This window comes from Pomacea canaliculata, linkage group LG4, assembly GCF_003073045.1.
Source record: "Pomacea canaliculata isolate SZHN2017 linkage group LG4, ASM307304v1, whole genome shotgun sequence".
Classification (NCBI taxonomy): domain Eukaryota; kingdom Metazoa; phylum Mollusca; class Gastropoda; order Architaenioglossa; family Ampullariidae; genus Pomacea; species Pomacea canaliculata.
In genome coordinates this window covers 22,986,085-23,006,371 of record NC_037593.1, presented here as the reverse complement: position 1 = coordinate 23,006,371, position 20,287 = coordinate 22,986,085, and the positions used below count along the sequence as shown (strand labels likewise).

At 43.6% G+C, this 20,287-nt stretch overlaps 1 protein-coding gene across 1 annotated transcript in view; it reads left to right on the top strand.

Annotated features, from left to right (window-relative positions):
- The first annotated feature begins 2,915 nt into the window (after positions 1-2,915).
- Positions 2,916-20,287, top strand: part of LOC112562653 — a 23,605-nt gene continuing 6,233 nt past the window's right edge. The window contains 10 exon segments of the mRNA XM_025236033.1: positions 2,916-3,803; positions 9,019-11,385; positions 11,387-14,057; positions 14,060-16,362; positions 16,365-16,505; positions 16,769-16,950; positions 17,205-17,325; positions 17,712-17,900; positions 18,286-18,488; positions 19,023-19,123. Of these exon segments, the coding sequence (XP_025091818.1) occupies positions 9,076-11,385; positions 11,387-14,057; positions 14,060-16,362; positions 16,365-16,505; positions 16,769-16,950; positions 17,205-17,325; positions 17,712-17,900; positions 18,286-18,488; positions 19,023-19,123 (8,221 nt within the window). The 5' untranslated portion in view covers positions 2,916-3,803; positions 9,019-9,075.

Sequence of the window (20,287 nt, the reverse complement as noted above, 5' to 3'; positions counted from 1 at the left end):
ATTTCCTTTACAGCTGGACACGACTACATCACGTAGTCAAGCTCCGAGAAACATGATATCTGAGGGGAAAAAAGACAGATGAGCAGCAAGGCGGGTGGATGGGAGGCGCTCATATCGTTCGCTGGTGAACTGGACGCTAAATGTTCCGATCTGACCCAAAGGTCAGCGTCTTCACCTCTAATACAGATCTTGTCGGGATAGCACTTTGACCTATAACCCCTTCTCTTTCCTGCTTGATTTGTGCACAGAATCACCTGCTACTTCTGAGTTTTCGTGTGTATGTTTTTGTTTTAGCATCTTGGCTTCTGGCTGTTCGGCAGCAAGCTGTAGACTGTAGAGCCAATGTGACTCGGGTGCAGGAGGAGCGAAGACGGGAGCTGGTGAGCCTCCCGTAAAGACAGCCACGTGGCTCACGGTGTATCGCCCTCGTCCTCGCCGTTAGATGTATCCACTAAACTATGTACCTGCGACAGTTGATTATTTATTTGAGTTGGACGTCAGTTGATTCTCGGCCTGGCGAACTATAGAATGACTTTGGAGTGTGCAGCCGACGTCGCTTTGAGGAGAAATTTTGACATCAGGGAGTGATGAGGGGAATGTTACCAAAGTATAGTGTTAGAGTATTTCAGCATTTTCACGAATTTTTATTACAAGAAGAGGTTCTTTCTAATGAACAAATTCCAAAGGCGAAGGTGTACTGTCTCCTCATACACATTTCTCCTTGTGAAATACTATTGCTTTGTCATTAACGCAATAAAAACAAATGTCAAGAAACGATGAAAAAGTGGTTTCCCTAAGACAAACTTCAAATTGTCAAATCGTGACAACTGTAACAGTCAACAACCCTATCAGTTTTATACCGTTTGATGTCACCAAAAAAAAAAAAAAAACTTCGTGAAAGGAAAAACTTTAAAAGTCCATGTATTTCTCCTTATACTTTTTTTTTTTTTTTTTGTTTTTGTTTTTTTTTTTTTTTTGGTTGTTTTTTTTTTTTTTTTTGGGGGGGGTTTGTCGTTGTTTTTTTTGCTTTCTTCTTGTGTCATCAAATAACGCGAAGGGAGGCAGACCCTGACGAATGAGCGCCGCCCATGATGATGATGAACATCATCGTCATATAAAGTTCATGGTCACGACTGTCCGTCGTTCAAGACCTTTCTTTATGTCCACACTACACTTGGCCAAACGTTGAATCACAAATCTGACAGTCATACAACCGTGACTGAGGAGACATTCAATCTGGACCCAAGAAGCAAGAGAAGAATGCAGATGAACTTTGTGAACATGTGGGCTGGCGAGCAGCTGATGATGCACCACGTGAAACAGATGTTTTAATGTCGCTGACCTGGTGTCCTGAATGCCATCAAGCATGCTAACTCGTCACGAGGCCAAGACTGTCTACCGTTTTTCACTCTCGGCTTGGTCAGTCTTAAGAAGGATTTAGCTTTCTATATTTTGACAGTATTTCTGGAAAACGCACTGAACTTGCCTTACATGGGCGGGCAAGTACCCTATGTAAATGCATTTTTCTTCCTCTTTCTCATTCTTTATTTGGCAGGAAAATATTTTCAACTAAAGGTAACAGCAAGGCCAAGTCCAAAGAGAATCCTAAAAGCGTCTGATGATGATGATGATGATAATAATAATGATGATGATCATTAAACGACTCACACGATGAAGTCTTAAGGCAAGCGTGGGTGGGTAAGGGGAGAGAAGTGCCAATGCCAGCTTCCAGCCGCTGACAGGCGCGTTGAGAGGAGGATTTGCAAGAACGATATCCCAATTAACCGTGAGGGCTCAACCACAGCCCGAGAAGGCTGAGATCAGGAAGGTCTTAGTCAGAAGACCCTCATCAAGGTCTCATCCAGTGGACCCTTAGATTAGCAACGTACTAATATGTTTTTGGCACGCTTACGAAATCCGCGGAGAAGTATAATTGCTGTTATACCATCGAGGACCCCATGTTGGCCTAGCATATTAGACTGACACCGTGACTGTCTTCGAACTTTTCTAATCATTTAGACGAAAAACAGAAGAGGGTGTTATCCAAAGAACAGTACCCGAGGTGGACTAGATCATATACAAAAGAAAAAAAGACGGCGCGGCTGTTGCTGGTCGTGGTGAGCACAGTGGTGTGTCAGGGCGTTCCCCCGGAAGCAGCCTCTGTTAGGCTGGGAGGCCATACGGACAGAAGCCAGAGCAGGCCACTTGCTGATGACGTCAGGAAGACGTGGAATTGATCCGTTACCCACAAAGCTCAAAAGCCAACTCTGCCAGCCAAAAAAATAAAAAAGTTGCACATGCTGACACAGGGGAGGAAAAAAAGCACATCATCTTTTAAATAAAGATGCTGACAGGGTGATGAAAAAGGCATATCATCTTTTAAATCAAGAAAATGCCTGCTTGGCGGATGGTGTGAGATTGGGCTGCGAAAGCCCCCCCGTGACATGCCCCACTGTGGCAGACCGAGACTTCACCCCCTCCCCCCAATTCTTGTCATGATGCGTCAGGCGGCGTCCGCTGTGAATACGTCAGCTCCTGCCTTCTCAGTTAACTGCTCGCACAGAACGCGCGCCCACCACACCGACTCCCTGCAAAATGTAGGACGCGTCACGAGGCTTCTGCTGCGACACCAACGTTCACAGCACAGAAATGTTTCTGCTTTGTCTGGAAAGCGAGCTTGTCTTCGGAAATCATCTGCAGCATACGCGTGGCGTACGCTGCTGCTGCTGCAGCAGCTGACTTTTCCCGGAATCGATCTGGAGCCTATTTTCTCTCCATCCTCTTCAACGTCGCAGGCGCTGAGCGGCGGGTCCGCCACCGCGGCCAGTACGTCGCCTCCACCCACCCCCAACTCACCACCCCTCCGCTCCCCATCCCCTCGAACTCTTCTCCTTGCAGCTTCAGGTTCTGTACAAGGCGCTCGCCACGCAAAATGCCGAGAAAGCCCCCATGGCGCTGTGGGGCTAGAAATAGCACTTGGCGTTCACTCAAGAGTCCATCCGCCTGGCGGATCTCAGTCGTCTACAGCCAGTCATCTGCATCGTCTACACTCAGACGTCTGCGTCACTACCCCCTTCCTCCCACTTCCCCTTTCTCATACACTTACGCCGTCGGTGGGTTTGTGAACCTTTGCTTTTAACTTGGAGATCTGCAGTCACCGTGGGAGATTCTCTCCAACAAGGGTCGCGAGTTTCAAGAGGTAAAACATTTTTGCTGCAGCGAGTGAGGGCGATACAGATAACCGTCCTGTCCTCGTTGTTTCCACAAAGCGATCCAACATGGCGGGGCGAGTGGCGCGACGGGCTTAGGCCGGACGGCTGGGGAAGGTCAGCGAACAACAAGCCGCACGAGGTGCAAGTAGGTCTGAGCGTGACACGGGGGGCTGTGGCACGGACCTCGTCGACTAGCTGGCCTGGCTGCGAGCTGCAAGCGGGAAGGAAGGAGAGTGCGGTGCTCATTTTCCCCGCGCAGTTGTCGATCTATGCGGGGGCCACGCCGAGACTGACAGAAGAGCCGCTTGTGTCTTGTGCAGGCGGAGATCTGTGTCAGGCGCGTGTTGGCCGAGGCTGCGCTGGGACTCCTGGCCTTTGTTTGACGTGGATGGGCTGGAGTAGTGGAGCTGTGATATTGCTGGCAGGCTTAGTCATTCCGTGGGCCACGTGAGGTGGTGGACGTTGGGAAAGAGAACAAGGAGCAGATCCTTGCCCTAACCATCGACGACGCCATCTTGCGGTCTGTGTTGAACAGTCATCTGGTGCTCGACAGCTGTCTCCTCACCTTTGTATGTGTGGAAATCGACTCCATCCAAGGTAAAGTGTTTCGTGTTTTGTTAGCATGAGTTCCTTATTTAGAGCAGACGACTTTTTTGTGGTTCGAAACTAAACGAGTACCTTGCGCTGAAAGATATGAAAGGTTTTCACATGAACACGATGCCGTCGTAGAGATCAGCACAGACAATAGAGTGCGAGTGATGTCAGGCTTACAAGCCCAAAGAGGGGCGGTGTTTCCACCAGCGTGTTTCAGTTTCTTGCCTACTTAATATTTATTTTGTATGAAATAATTGTTGTTGTTTTTTTTTATGGTGACACCAGCACCCAGTTATCACGCTTGGCTTGTAATGGTCTTCATTTAGTAACATTATAAATCATTGTTTTTGTTTTAATTTTTAAGATGTTGGGAGACAACAGAGAGTATTTCAGCAGGCTTGACTCAGTCGTGCCAAAAGCACTACAGTATCAGAAATGGTGTTGGCAACAGCATCCTGTATGTTTTACAGATGACTGACACACTTTTTATGGTGTTTAATTGAATGAATAGTTCAACTAAAGCAGAAGATTTTAGCCCCTAAAATATTTCATCTGCTGAATAGAATTAGGAGTCTGGGTGTGTATATGTGTTGGTCACATGTGTCAGCCATCTGGTGCACAGATACTCTGCAGGTGCAATTAATTTTCTATTGAGAAATTATATGGAAATGATAATTGTGCATTTTTCTTGGAGGATTCTAGAAAGAAAGAAGTGCTTAAATTTTCAGAGCCTGCAATTTTGATAATTATAATACATTTTAAAACTATATATAACAATATATATTCACATAATTGTATTATATTTAAGAAAATGTTTTCAAAAGCTATATGTGTGATACATTAAATTGAAGGCTTATTGCATTTACTGTCATCATATGAGCATATGATAAAGAAAGAATCTGGTAACATCTGAGATTGTAATATTTTTATCAGCAAGTGATCATGCTATCCATATGCAAATGACAGTGGCAGACAATAATTTTGGCTATAGAGTAGGGGCTTTTACTGCTATCCAAAAAGACAGCAATTCTTTTGATGTGAACAATAATATACAAAGGAGATAAGAGACTATCAGTCTCAGTCTTACTGTTTGGTTTGGGTTTTTTTCCTTTGTTTATTGTAAATGCATATATTTAAATATGCCACAGTTTAGGGTTTCCTTGTGGGAGCATCATTTTTAAGTTCCTATCATCATGTGTATGTGTGAGTCATATATTGGCAGCATTAGTACATAGGCAGACAGCATTGAGGGATGAGGTGTGACACTGTTCGTACAGATAAATAAACTGTATGACATATATACTTATTGATGGATACAGTCATAGTTTTAAAAAGATTATTGGCATTTCATTTGTGGCCTCATTGAGTTCACATTTGGGTAGGTGACCATGGCAGTTTCTTACATGATACAAACACTTGAGTCTGCTCATAAAATGGAACCTCAACAGGTGGTTCTAAAGCACCCAAGTCCTAGAATAGGCTTCCATTGCCTCTTCTAGTTTATGTGACAGCATAGTACTTCCTGTTATTAAAAAAGATGTCAGTTTGGCCTGTATTTTGGGAACAAAATATTTCAGGATAATAAGTTATTGAGTTATTGACCCATATTAGTATAGTTTCTTGATATATCAGCTCATTCATATTGGTTCACATGCCTTCATGTTGGTAACTGCTCATAGTAGCTTACAGTCCCTTTGACCATTTCAGCAACTGCTACATTTATAACTTTTCTCAGTGAATTTATTATACAGAGTTACATAGCAATGGCTGCCACTATTAATATATATAAGAAGTGGTGGTACAGCAATGAAACAGCATGATTTTGAAACGGAAAAGACAGAGGAAATGGAAGACATTTGCTGCTGGATGCACTGAGCATTATTTTTGGTAAATGTACAGGGTTTACTTTTATAGGAGTATTCTGTATTAAAACTATAAGAGAACTCATGGGTTTTTATAAGAAATTAACGGGAAAATGATTCGCGGATCTACGCTTCTTTGTGGATTTTCTGCGAATTTCCATCAGTGGAAAAAAAATATTTTATGAATTTTTAGATGATAACTCCAAAGTGTATAAAAATGTATTACTTATATTAATTTAAACAATAAAGAAATATTGTAAATAATAAAATTAATATGAATTACAGTAAATAGTGCATGTATTTATTCTGAAACGAGAACCAGCATTGCTAGCCTGAGACGCTAAGCGCCTACTCACAATTGTAAACAAGTGTGGGAATGGTTATTAAGGAAATGGGAAAGGTTTATGTAGTGTAAAAGTATGGGGGAGGTTTTATAAAGCCTTAATATAGTGTATAAATACATAAATAAATATACCGTTTCTATTTTGTGGATTTTTCGTTATTGACATTGTGGGTGGTTCTGGAACACATCTCCTGCGATAAATGAAGGATCACTGTATTCTGTATTATAAGAGAACTAATTTTCCAGTTTTGGTCTTGTCTAGTGACATAAAGGAAGAACGTTTGGATTGAGGTTAATGATGAAAACAGCAAAATCCCACTACATTGTGCTGTTCATTTACCCCTACAAGCACCCCTAGTGGTGGCAAGGCTGCCACATTCTGAATAGAGCAATGCCCAGGCTGGGGACCATAAAAGCTGCACCAGCCTTCTCCGTCATGGCCAGATGTGACTCAGTGGGCAGGAGCGGTGGCCATGTTAGATCAGTGGCTGTCTGTTTGAAGTGTTTTTCTCACTGTGTGGCTGTCAGACCCGCTCCCAACATGTCTGTGGCGGCGCAAGGGACAGCCTCATTATGCCCATGTGCGCGGCTGTTGGGAGGGGAGCAGGGCTGCTTGCACCTCTAGCACAGCTGAAACTGCTGTTGCCATGACAGCCAGATGGTGCCTGGAGAGTGCCCAAGGTGGTGAGCTGCACTGGCAGCGGAGTGGCGTATTATGAATGTCAGGGCGAGGTGCATGGAGCCCGCCTCGTGCAGTCTGGCCAGTCTGTCACGACGACTGTGGCGCCGCCATCTTGTCGTTGCGTTGTTGACTGTCACGCTTTCGTGTGTCTGCGTCACAACCGTTTGTTCTGTCTGAGAAAACGGCTTGTAGGAACTGGCAGTTCACTCAGTGTCACATGATGAATTTTAAAATGGAGTATTTCGGCGGCCGATAATTATTTAGTTAATATGAATATTATAAGAGTGTATGTATAAAGATCGGGCACGGAATCAACAACAACAAAAATAAAAAGGCAAATATCGCTGGTCACTGGGTCGCATGATGTGGCTACAGGACACAAGCAGCAGACGACCGACGACAAGGAAAATGGCGGGGGCGCCGGTCTCTGTGTAGTGCTGAAGGTCGTGGGGTTGTAGCGCAGCAGCGGACTTTGGCGACCAGCCGAAGTATGTCGACAAACGCCGGAGTGAGTGGCAAGCTGGGTCTTCTGCGACCATGTGTCGTCTGGAGAGGGATGGGAACAGCTACAGGGAAGGGTGGGGGCAGCAAGGCGCCGGCACTACCTTTTCTCCTCGCAGCCTGCTAGCAGGTCACCGCTACACCGCCAGCAGGAACAACTGGAGTTTCTCTCTCTGGCGCACACACAGCAGGCTGTTAGTGCACTTCCACATCGAACAAACGGTAGATACGGCAGCGGATGGGCAGAGTGGGTCGAAGGGGAATAGCGCAGGACTTGCACTGATGTTTACATGCTAGGCTAGGAGGCTGCAGCGGCCCATGACTAGGGCAGCATAAGTCAGTTCTCAAACATTCCTTACTGTGACAGATAATTGTTTACTCCTGGAAGAATGCCTTTACTTCGTATGACACTGAACATTCTCAAGGGAAAAGCAAATCCCGCCTGAAAATTGTCGAGCTCGGGCCTGTACGGCCGAATCTACCCCAGTCCATTCTCATTACAAGTAGCTGTCAGTTGAGTACTTCTACGCAAGTACCTGTGCACCCACTGTCTCCAGGTCACCCTGACGGGGCTCAAGAGCAATATGTGTACCGCTCACCAGACCATGCTCAGGAGTTCAGTGACCTGCAAGCCGTGCCCAGGAATCAAGTGACGTGCAGACCGTGCCAAGTGATGAACAAATTGTCCCCAGGCATCTAAGTGGCGGCAGGTCTAGTCGATAATCGTGGCGCTTACAGCCAGTCTCTGTCATCGTTGGGACTGAAAACGGTCAGTGACTGCCCCGGTAAGGTAGCCAGCACCAGCACCCTGCCACATGTAGGGGAGAGAATCTCAAGCCTACAGTCGCCCCGCTCACAACCCCCCTCGCCTCCACACTTGACGGTCCCACACACTTAACTGGCCAGCAGGTGTGGCTTGAAACACGCATGTAGTAACAGGGACATGTAGCGGCGGCAGCAGCATGATTTGGGGTAATTCATGACTGGAGTCAGACCATGGCATACAGAAGATAGTAAGTTTTCATAGCCTCTGCCTCGATTTTGTTTGTCTTTTGGAAGCATTTGTAGGAAACCCTTTTTTTTTTTCACTGGGGGCACAGCTTCCAACAGTTAACCCACCCATCCCCCCATCTTAATGCTGGTTGTATTCCGTAATTTTGTAACAATTAAAAAACTGCATGATAGTGAAGTATTAAGGGCCTTTTGTCAGCGCAAGAGTAGACATTGCACTATCATAAGGCAACTACTATTGAGAAAAGCCTGATCACATTGAATTGGGATTTTAAAAGAATAATGAGCTTTTGCACTAAATGTTGGTGTATTAAAAACACAGCAGCTTAGGCATTAACAATTATTCCATTTCTTTTGAAATTATTATCTAATAATAAATTAAGTTATTTGAAAAAATGCATAACAGAGGGCTTATTGATGTTCTTGGTCCCCTGCATGCAGTCCATTAATCTCATAATTCGTAGCTGAAACAACTGTATGTTTTTATGCTGAGCATCCCAGAGTAGTGCTTATGATTTTCTGAACTTAACTTGATACATTTTGGGGGAATCATAGTTTTTTTAGGTTTTTTTGTTTTTTAGATATGTCTTGTGTTGATTGTAAGTTAAACTAAGAACTTCCAAAGATTTTGTTAATGAATAAAAGGTAAACTGATGTGCAAACATAGACAAAACTTAGTATAACAGGGCATGATGAAAGCTGTGTTAGACAATAAGGCAGAGGTGGTTGTAACTGGGCATAGCAATCAAGCTGAAACAGCCATGTTGCAAAATATGCTAGACCATTTTGTTTTAAATCACCAATATGTGTTACAGATAACTTCCTGCAAGTCTTCATGTTTACATCACATGATTTATCACCACCATGAAAATGGAGGTTACTGTGGATGCAACCAAAGCCTTGTCCATTGACAAGACATTTGCAGCAGCTGAAATCACTGAGAATGGAATGGATTCAGCCTTAACTGTCCACGATACACAAGATGTGAACTCGGCAGTGACTGCTAGCAGTTTGAAGGCGGCAAATTCAGGAGAAGATGAATCGGAAGTAGTTTTAGCCACACTTTCTTCTGTGGAGGAGCTATGTAAAGCCATCACAGACAAACCAGAAATAGGGGATGAAGGATGTGGGCCTTTTGAACCCAGCATTTCCTGTAAAGATGGGATCGGCATGGTTTACAACCAGGTGTTCCAAGATTGTGAAAAGAATGGGAGCAAGACCAACAATGAAGAGAAAGCAACCACAAACAGTTCTCCAAACATACAGCCTACAGATGGTATCAAACATTCAGTAGACCATCCAGTAAGATCCCTTGAATCAAAAGAAAGTGTGTCTGAGCCTAGTTCATCGGTGAGTAAACTGCGGTGTCCAAAATGTAGTTATGTGACGAGAAATAAGGTGCTGTTTGACAATCATACTTGTGACAATCAGGATGAAGATAATGATCTTGAAGAGCAGACTAAAATCACCTTACAGGTGGATGCAGAGAAGAAATACAATTGCAGTGAATGTAACTTTGCAGCACAGGGTCATGCATTTGAAGAGCATCTCATGTGTCACATTATTCTGCGACCTTACCAGTGTCTCTACTGTTCCGAGTGCTTTGTCAATCGGCGGGATATTGGCCGTCATGTGGTATTCCAGCACCAGGGAATGAAAATGAATTGTGCATTGCGGGCATTAAAACGGGCCAAAGGTCTCATGAAGGCAGCTTTAGCCTCAGGAACTTATGTGTTTTATGCTCGGGTGGCAGGCAAAGTGCCATTGACTCATGACCCTGAAAAGTCAAAACTGAGCAAGTCTGAGAAGGCCAAATTGAAGAAGTCTTTGGCAGAAGCCACTGGCAAATCTTCAGATTGTGCTGTTGCGGATAAGGTACACAGATACCAAAAGCCAGAATCTGAAATTGCACAGTCCACAACTAGCAGTGCAGGCACCAATGAGTCAGTCAGCCTGCCTGTTGTTCCAAGTAAACCAGCTTCAAGTGAGATGTCAACTGTGGAAAACACTAGCATCATGGCTACATCCAGTGAGTCTTCCAATATGCCTGCAGCTGACAGTAAAACAGCAGGTTCAAGTGAAGTCCATGGTGCACCTGAAGAGCCAACACTTACAGTTAATAAAGATACATCAAAAGTGCAAGTGCATAGTGAACATTGTGACAAATCCTCAGCAGCTGAGGTGATGGATGAGACAAGAAATTCTGGTTTTTCAAGTGCAGGACTGAGCGGTACATCTTGCAGTCAGGAAGCGGCAAGTACAGATAACATTGCCAAACCTGTGGGAGATGCTTCAACTAACTTTTCTGAAGAGGAAGATGATGTTAAACAGCTGGACATGCAACAGCTTAATAGCCAAACAAAATTTTCCGTGGAAACATCTGTTGAAGAATGCAGTGAAAGTGGTAAAAAACAGGTTATGTCACCAGATAAACAACAAAGCATTGAAGCTCAAGGAAAAGGAACTGATGATAACATGGAAGACTCCTTAAACCAGCATGAGGAAAACATGGAAACAAATAGGAGTGAGGCAGACCTTGAACAAAAAGGACATGAGATAGTGCACACAGTGGATGGAGAGAGCTGTAGTGCAAATGAGACACTCACAGAAGAAGCAATGGAGGAAGAAAACCATGCAAATGCCAGTAAACCTCAGTTTCCAGAGTCAAACTTTGATCAAAGTCAGGAGGAGCAAAGCCTGGGATTCAAAATTGTAGCTGCATTTTCATTGCAAGATGAGCATTCCAAGGACAGCACCAGTGGTAGTCCAGCAGCATCAGGATCTGATGGGAAAGGGGAAAGAACTCAAGATACCACTTTTTCAGAAAAGAATCAGGAAAAATATGAGGCTGCCTCTACTGAAGCACTTGACCAAGAGCAAGAGGCACTTAGACTGAGCACAAAAGCCATATTAGGACCACCCTCAACAGAGCCACTTTCAACATCATCTTTTCTTGGTCCTCTTCTTTCAACCCCCCTTGGTACAACATATTGCACTACAGTTCATGGAAGTATTGAAATGACACCTTGTACAATGCCTGGGAAAAACTACCATTTTTTCCTGTGTGGTTTTGGCTGCAACTTCAGCAGCTTGACCTCAGTAGAGTTTCGGGACCACCTGGTGGTAGACCATGCAGGGGAGGTTTCTTTCTCTTGCTATCACTGTGGATTCCAGTCCACATAGTGAAGATGGTCTGGTTCGACACATCTCAGCTCATGCCCACATGTACAGCAAATCAGCACCACTGTACATCTGTGGTGCATCAGCATGCAAGTTTGGATCCAATCTTGTGGCTGACTTCATGACCCACATCTCATCCTGGCACCCTGACCTCACTTCATTTCGTTGTCATGACTGTGATGAACAATTCTGGAGTTTGCAAGAACTTCTTCAGCACTTTGATTGCAACTTCCTCCATGTCATCAACTGCCCTCACTGTACAGCCAAGAGTACGGAACGAAAAACTTTACTAAAGCACATGGCTGCTGCCCACCCTGGGAAACCAAAGATGGTGTCCGTAGCTAAGCAGATTATATGTCGTGATCGCAAAATCAACAATTATGCCAAATATATGGAACATCGTGATTGCTTAGCAGCCACTGCTGCAGAAGAAGCAGTCAACCTACCGACTGCTCTGATACCTGAGGCTGTTTTGAAAGAAGCATCTTCTGCCATCATTCCAAATATCAGCAGTTCTCGAAATAAGTCACTGGTGTCCATATTGACAGAACCCATTCAGCCCAAAGAAAGAGCTCTCACCCGAGGAGCTGCCATAGCTTTGCCTGAAAGTGATATGAAGATGGAGATAATAGAAGAAGACGATGATGATGAGGAGGAGGATCCTCTTGATTTTGATGCTGCTGGTGATGACAGTGCTGATGAGGAAGAATTTGAGATGATTAAAGGCCAGGGAACTAGCGGTGGGGATATAGCTTTCCTTGGCAGCAAGGCAGATGACAGAGATGCTGAAAACTTCAAGTGCAATTTCTGCACATTTATAGCCAGGGACCGATGTCGACTGGAGGGCCATGAGAAGTGTCACGGCCTTCCTCCATCACGGAAATCCCGCTTCAAGTGCATGTACTGCCCTCAGGGCTTTAACAATGAGCATAAATTCAACTCTCATGTCAGCTGCCATCCTGGACTGATTAAATTTAACCTCTACTGCTGCAAGCGCTGTGAGTTTGACTCTAACCAAAGACATATCATTCTGAGGCATATTCGAAGTACTCGTGATCAGGTGCACATGAGCTTTGGAGCACAAGAGGAGGAAATGTATGCAGTGATGAATAAGACTATGGAGACCCGGGTCTTGGAGTGCACTCAGTGCTCCTACATGACTCGTCACCGCAAGCATTTGGTGCAACATATCAAGCGTGAGCATGCCAGCCCAAGAAAGACGGGTATCACACTGGACTGTGACATTGTGGAGAAGTACCCAGTTCAAAGTGCTAACAGAAACAAAGCCCTGGAGCTTGCTCTCAACCATGACCAAGCGGGGCAGCTACCCGTTGGAGATGATGGCAATGTCAGAGAAAATCAGGCTCGTCGATTCAAGTGTCCCATATGTCAATATCTTGTTCCCCGAGCGGCAGATCTCAAAGCGCACGTAAAGCGCCACTCTGAAATAGGTGAGATTACTCTGGTGATGTTCCGCTGCAAGTATTGTAGTGCAGCATCAACAGCACGAGAAATTATCTATGGGCATCTTATGGAAAAACATCTGGGCAAACAAATAGCTCTTGTGAAGAGAATAGTCACCATAGACACAAAAGGTGGGGACAATGGATATGCAGTGACTTCTATGGAGGATGAAGAGGATGGAGTGGTAGAGACCCCAGGGACATCAGCCTCATCTGAAGCCACACAGTCGAGTGATAAGATGGTGCTTCTGATACCAGATGCTGCTGGGGAGACATTTCAGTCTCCAATGCAATGTCCTTGCTGTTCATTTGCTTCATACATGCGCAAAGCCATCATTCAGCATGTTGCCGATCATCACCCTGATGTTAGCATCATGGGACGGCGCAAGGAGAATAGTGAGATATATCCCTTAGAGACATCTAGTACAAGTTCTGCTGTGACCATCCCTGCTGCCAGAATAACTCTGGGAGAAGCTCTGAAAGGAGATATTCTCATTGTCCCTGACAATCAGACATTTGATGAGGCTGTGAGGTGTCCCAAGTGTGAGTATGCCACTATCCACAGGCGCAACATTGTACAACACTTGGAAAAACACCACCCTGATGTGTCGGTCATGGGTCGCAATGATTACCCAACATTTGAAGGAAAAAGTCAGGGTGCTGCAGAAGCAAATGCAATGGGTAAGGATGGAATGGTGATCATTGGCAGCGGCAGTCTGGATGAAAAGATACGATGTCTGTATGAAAACTATGGGGACAAAATGAAGTGCATGATTTGTCAAACTGAAAGGCCCAAGAAATTTTTCATTCATGTACATATATTGAGACATCTTAACATCTTACTGTGGAAATGCATGTACTGCTCACACAAGGGGCTGCAGAAATACAAAATGATGGACCACATTAAAAAGGTTCACCCAGGAATGGCAGTATGTGTTCGATACTTGCCAGTTAATGTTGAGGAGAAAGTAAATGAATATCTACGCAATGCATCCGTGATCAGAGCTCGCAGGTCTGGTGAGGACCCAGTTGCTGATGCAGTCTCACCTGCAAAGACTATTACATCTCTTGAAAGCAGCTGTAATTCCAGCTTTCAGCTGAACTTGGAGGATATCTCAGATCAGGGAAGCAGTACAAGTAAAGGCCATTTAAAACCCTTCCATGACAACCTCAGTGGCTGTATTATTGGAAGCGATGATTTGGACGTGAAACTGGCTGCTTGTATGCCTTGGGAGAAGGCAGTAGATTCCGCTGTGTTGTTTGTGGGCAGGAATTCCAGCGGAAGTTTGCTGTTCATAGGCATATTGTTCAGTCACACCTCAAAGTGAATCTTCTGGGCTGTGGTTATTGTGACCTGAAGGGTGTGGAAAAACACATAATAATGGACCACATTATTGAGACCCACCGACATGCTCCAATCAGCATTCGGAATTTGGCCCAGGATTTGGAATACAAAGTCTCAGAATTCCTTAGTCGCATGACTCTGGATGCAGATGCAGCTCTCGACCTTCCCCCTGCAGACATTGGTATGGATGATGATTTCAACTTCAAGCTGCCAGAACCACCACAGCTGCCCACAATGTTAGTGCCTCTTGAGCCTACATCTCCTGCTCGAATTACATCCCAGAGATCCAGTCCCTCTTCCTCAGCTACATCTTCTTCCTCCAGCAAGAATCAGTTGAATCCCAAGTTGCTGCTTCTAGGTCGAGACACCCTCCATCATCAGTTAAGAAACCTGTTAGAAGAGATGCAAGATGGCATGCGGTGTCTAGTGTGTAATTGGGACTTTCCTCGAAAATATCCGGCACACCGCCACATTCTTATGAAACATCTTAAAGTAGGCATTATTGGCTGTCCATATTGTAGTTTTGAAGGTGTGGAGAGGTATCAGGTGTTCACACACATCAAAGAAGATCACAAAGGTGCAGAACTCAGCCTGAGGTATCTTACAATCAACATGGAAGAGATCGTCAGCAAATTCATGGCTGACTTGGCTAGTGGAAGCACTTCTGCTAATAGCAAGACCTTGCCGCCTTGGAGTGTCAGAAAACCTGTAGTGCTTAAAACAGAAGTACAGTCAGATACTGAAGATGACCTTCAGCCAGACCACACTCCTCCGTCAGCTGGAGGGGGCAAAGGCTTGGTGGTGGCTATGTTTGGTAGGAAGAATACTCCAAAGATCAAAGAAGAGCCTGTAGATGATGAGGCAGAGTATGGGGAGGATGCAGAGGAGGGGGATAGTAGCATGGATGTGGATGAGGATCATAGCGATGACCTAGGACAACGGGAAGTCCATACCACATCACTTCTTTCTGCCAATGGCACCAAAGCTAAATCTGCCACTGATGTTCTTACTAGCATTAAAGTAATAACTGTAAAGGAGAAGGGTTTCAAGCGACACATTTGTGAGAAGTGCAAGTTCACATCTCTTCATCGCTCTAACATTGTCCGACATATTTACAGAGTTCATGAGCAATACAGGGAGCAGGAGTGTCCAGTGTGCAATTATAAGACTCTAAGTCGCGTCCTCATGCAGCAGCATTTGAGCAATGAGCATCCTGGCATCTCATTCCCAGCAACACTGGCCAGAATGGCTAAGCGAAAGCATGAGAATAAGCCAGAGGATATGGAGTATGACTCCATTAAGAGATGCAAGGCTGCTGCTTCCTCCCGTCGCAGGGACTCTGACTTATCACCACCCGTTACATCCAGTTCCAACACTCAGCTGTATGCGTGTGCTTACTGCTCTTTTGAGACACAGACTCATGCTGAGATCGTGCAGCATACGCGTGACAATCATTCTCTGAATGACACCATGAAAAGTCAGGGGATGGGGCAGAATCCAAGAGAGCTAGAACCTGAAGACACGGAGTTTGAAACTTTGACTTCAGCTGTGAAGATGAGTCAGCTGGACGGTGTTAATGGATCTGAAGACACATTGACTCAGTGTTTCTACTGCACATACAAAACTGGCAACGAAGAGGACTTAAAGGTTCATTTCATGGATTCTCACCCAGGACTGGGCTTTAAATCCAAGAAGGTTCCAACATGGAGGTTTGTTTGCCGCACATGCAATGTCAAGACAAGGGCTCACTCCAAGATGCGTTATCACCTCAATCGTCACATCAACTACCGTCCATACACTTGCACAACTTGTGGGATGTTTTTCCCATCCCCTGATCAGTGTCGAAAACATTGTCGAGCAAATGGTCATAATGAAACTTTCACATATGTGAAAATCCCCCGCAAGGAGAAACGACTTCAGCAGTTGCTGAAAGAGAGCCAAGAGATAGCTCTGACATTGAGTTATGGTACCTCTGATCCTGTGGCTGCAGCCTCCACGAGCAGTTCACCCTCTCGGCAGGAAACTCCCACTCCTTCCCGAAAAGCCAAAAAGTCCTTTTCCTCAGGTCTGTCGAAGGTGAAGAAAAGCTATGAATATGACGCACCATACTCACCTCGTTTATCGGCATCAAAGGAGGAAAGGGGGAAGAAGAAGCAGCCCAGATGGTGTGTGCAAGCTGTGACTTCACAGCACAGAACGTATGTGATGTGTGGCTTCACTTCATTGAAGAGCACAAGTCACAGGAGTTCCAGTGGATGGACTTGAGCACTGGTCACATTTGCACCGAGACAGGGGAGATCACAAATGCAAAGGTTGGTGCAAAACTGTGCATAAGGAATGAGTTGCTGGCAGGTGTGCGTGTGTGGCTTAATTTGTCTGGTCAATAATGCCTAATGGAGGACAATCAAGTAATACCCATTTTTATTGTCGTGTGTATTACCCACAACATATTCATGAAGTCACATGGCAAGGCTGAAGTCAATCACTGTTCCCCTCCATTTATGTTCACTAGTTTGCCTGTACCTCATTGTAAGTTTGAAGACTTTAAAATTTTGTCTGTCTGATTTGTGCCTAGGATGTCCCACCTGACCTAGAGGAGCCTGCAGGTCCGGGCTACCAGACAATGGAGAATCGCATGCTTGCCTGTGAGTCTTGCCAGTTTTCCACTGGTACTGTGCAAGCTATGAAGTCTCACCTGCGCAGACATATGCCTAAACGGTACCTGTGTCCTTACTGCAGTCTACGGTGCAGCCGCAGGTGAGTTGCTTTTAAAGCTAATTATTACATAGTTAAGTAGAGATGGATCAAGTATTTTTTCAGTTTCAACAAAAGCAGTTGGGTTGGGACATAAATAACTCAATTGCAGACTGCATTAATGGTTAATTACAGTTAAGACTGCTTTCATGGTTAATTACAGTTCCCTGTTGATCATTGTAAGCATAAATTGTTACTGGCATCAAGGCCTTTGCTGGTGCTATCATGCATGTTTAGGAATGCCATCTATATTTCAGGGACACAATCATGCAGCATGTTCGTTGTGCTCACAAGGGACGTGAAATGTGGACCATTTTCTTCAAAGTTTCTGGTGGGTCAACGCATGATCCTTCTGGGTCCAGTGACATGGTACAGCAGGTAAGCTATATTCAGCAGTTTACGTGTGTTGAAAATTTCAAGACTATTTAAATAGAGAAAAAAAATATTGCCTGTCAAGTTAACTTGATTATTTTAAAGATTTGTAGGGAAATGTCAGCAGGTTTATTATAGTGACAGAATAATTAAGGATTACTTTTCTGACTGCTCAGAAATTTATATGGAACAGCTTGTTTTCATGTGGTTTTGGTAATTTGTTTAAAGGCATCAGATGAAACACAACGAGTAGACATCAAAACATTTTTATTACTCATTTTATTACATTTAAAGTTGTTTGATGAAGAGATTAATGCAAAACTTTTATTAGTGCAATGCTAACCATGGAATTTTTAAAATTCAACTTGCTGATGCATAGAATTCAATTCCAGGATGACGAATTTGAGGCAGAAAGTCTTGTGCAAGAAGAGATGAACAAAGATCGCATAAGATGTGGGCTCTGTGAGTTTACACAGGCCTGTGTTTCAGCAGTGCTAGAGCATCATAAACAGGAGCACCCTCATCAGCAGTTTCACTGGCAGGATACCACAAACGGCTATACCTGCAACGACACAGGGCAGGTGAGAGGGCATGCAACTAGATGGTATGGCTTGATGAAAAAGATGGTATTGTCCGGGTTATCAATAACTTGTTGATTTTGGGAGCAAGAGAAGAAAACACAATCTTTACCTTTGCATTCAGTCTTCTTTAGCCATTACAAAAAAAACAAACAAAAAAAAAAACCAACCCTTCAGAGACTGTAGCAGCACCTGTAGGAGAAAAACTTCCAAAAAGTCCAAGACTTATTCTGATGCTATTTTAATGACTGGTGAAATACACATTCTGTGAAAAGATCACTTATGTAAGGGAAGTAACTCTTCACATCCTTTATTCAAGCTAATTTTGTTGTTGGTAAATGTATAGGTTATTATTAATAGGTTAGTGTCGGGTTTTTTATTATTTTAGGTGATAGATGCTAAGGAACACAAGCCGGAAGTCTTCTCAGAAGATGGCTTCTCAGTTGAGGCTTCTAGTGGCAGCATTCCTACTTTTTCTTGCAAAGAGTGTTCCTTCACCTCTGCATTTATACAGGCAATCAAGTCTCATGTCAAATCTCATCTGCCACATGGGTTCATGTGTCCCTACTGTAACTTCCAAGCAAACAGCAGGTACATATAAGCAGTCAGTAATTGCCTTCGTGGCTGTTTCATTAAGAAAATATACTGTTGATATCTGCAGATTTTATAAACATTTTTTAATTTAGTCCACATTGTTTTGTTTTACTTAATGTTTTATGTAGCCAGAAAATGGTGTATTTTATTACTTTAAAAATTACAGATAACTATAGTCACTAAAAACTTGCTCATAAGCAACAAGCATGGAACACTGTTCTTAAACCTTTGACATGCTTCATTGTTAAATATATCTTGAGAAATGTACATTTCTTGGAGAAACATAAATTCGGTTTTTCTTTTTCACAGTTTTCTTTGTGTGAGAAACAGATTTTTTTTTAAAAAAGAGCAACTTTACAAAGAAATTATGCAGATTTGCATGAAATTTATGTGCAGTATTGAGTTCAAGGAGAATGTTGACAGTAGATGATGTTGGTTTCTGTTAAGGACATGTGCATATATGTGCTTTCATGCATGTGGTTAAATTAAGGATTTTGTTGCTGTTTACAAAGCGTTTTGTTGTCTGAACAGGGAGAAGATGATTTCTCACCAATCATCTGCTCATCGAGAACGAAACCCTTGGGTCTTACACTTGCGTCTGGCTGACCCAAGCCCAGCTGTCACAGAGAAGAGTAAGGATTGACACATCCTTGTTTGAATGCTTCTTCATCAGTGTGCTTATTGGAAACATAAGTTGTGAGTCCTGCAGCCCACCTTGCTTCTAGATTTTACTTGTTATGTTCTCACAGTATTAGTCCCACTTGCTTGTTTTGTTGTTTGCATTCTACACTGCTCTTACCAGTATAACACAGTTTGGGTTTAAGGTCAGTACCATTTTGTAAAGAAATTTTATGAACATAATGGTTTCCATTAGGCATTTTATTATGTCTGTAGTTGTGGCGTTTACAAAAGCAGTTTTATAAATGAATCATTGGTGTTCTTATCAAACATCTACACTTTTTTTCATGCCACCCTCACCATTCCACATGTTTGGACCAAAAAAGAGTTATTTTGACTGAGACATTTGTTTGATAATGTTGTAATCTTCAGATGTTTATGTGCATGTTAGCCACCATGTTTACCTAGTGTTTATGGATCATAAAAAGATTTGCAAAAATTAAGCATGTTTTTCTTACTTAAAATAATGAGTCATGCACAAACTCACAAACGCATGCTTGCCTGTAGACATGCCCTGTAAGTGACATCAGGAAATGATTAGTGGCACTGAAAACAAAATAAAAGGGTCATATATTACAGGCACCAAATTGATGATAGTAGCTTATAAACTTAGTCACTCATTGACAGGTTCCCTTCAAAATAAACATTTGTTATTTTGTCATTCCACTGAAGATCATATATGACAGCTTTGTAAACCAGGAGTCCTGCATGCACTTGACATTGATGGATGTGCGTATGCAGGCATGTCTTTTTCAGATGTACTTTTTCAATCATATTTTCAATCAAGTATATTAGACCCGAGAGCTCATCGTATTGTGTTCTTTCCTGAAACACCTCTTGGCAGCTGATAGATTTATATTAGGTGGATTGTTCATCTTGAAGTAAGGTGTCTGCTGCCTGATTAGTGTAGTATGTGTGTTTTTGTGGTCTTCATCACTGACATGAGTTTTGGAAAAGTGTTCATTATGGAGCAGCGTTGTTCAGTATTAGTTTGTAGGGGAGAGCACTGTTCATTATTAGTCTGTATGGGACAGCGTTGTTCATCATTAGTCTAAATGGGGCAACATCGTTCATTAATAGTCTTTATGAAGCATCATTGCTCATTATTAGTCTGGGAT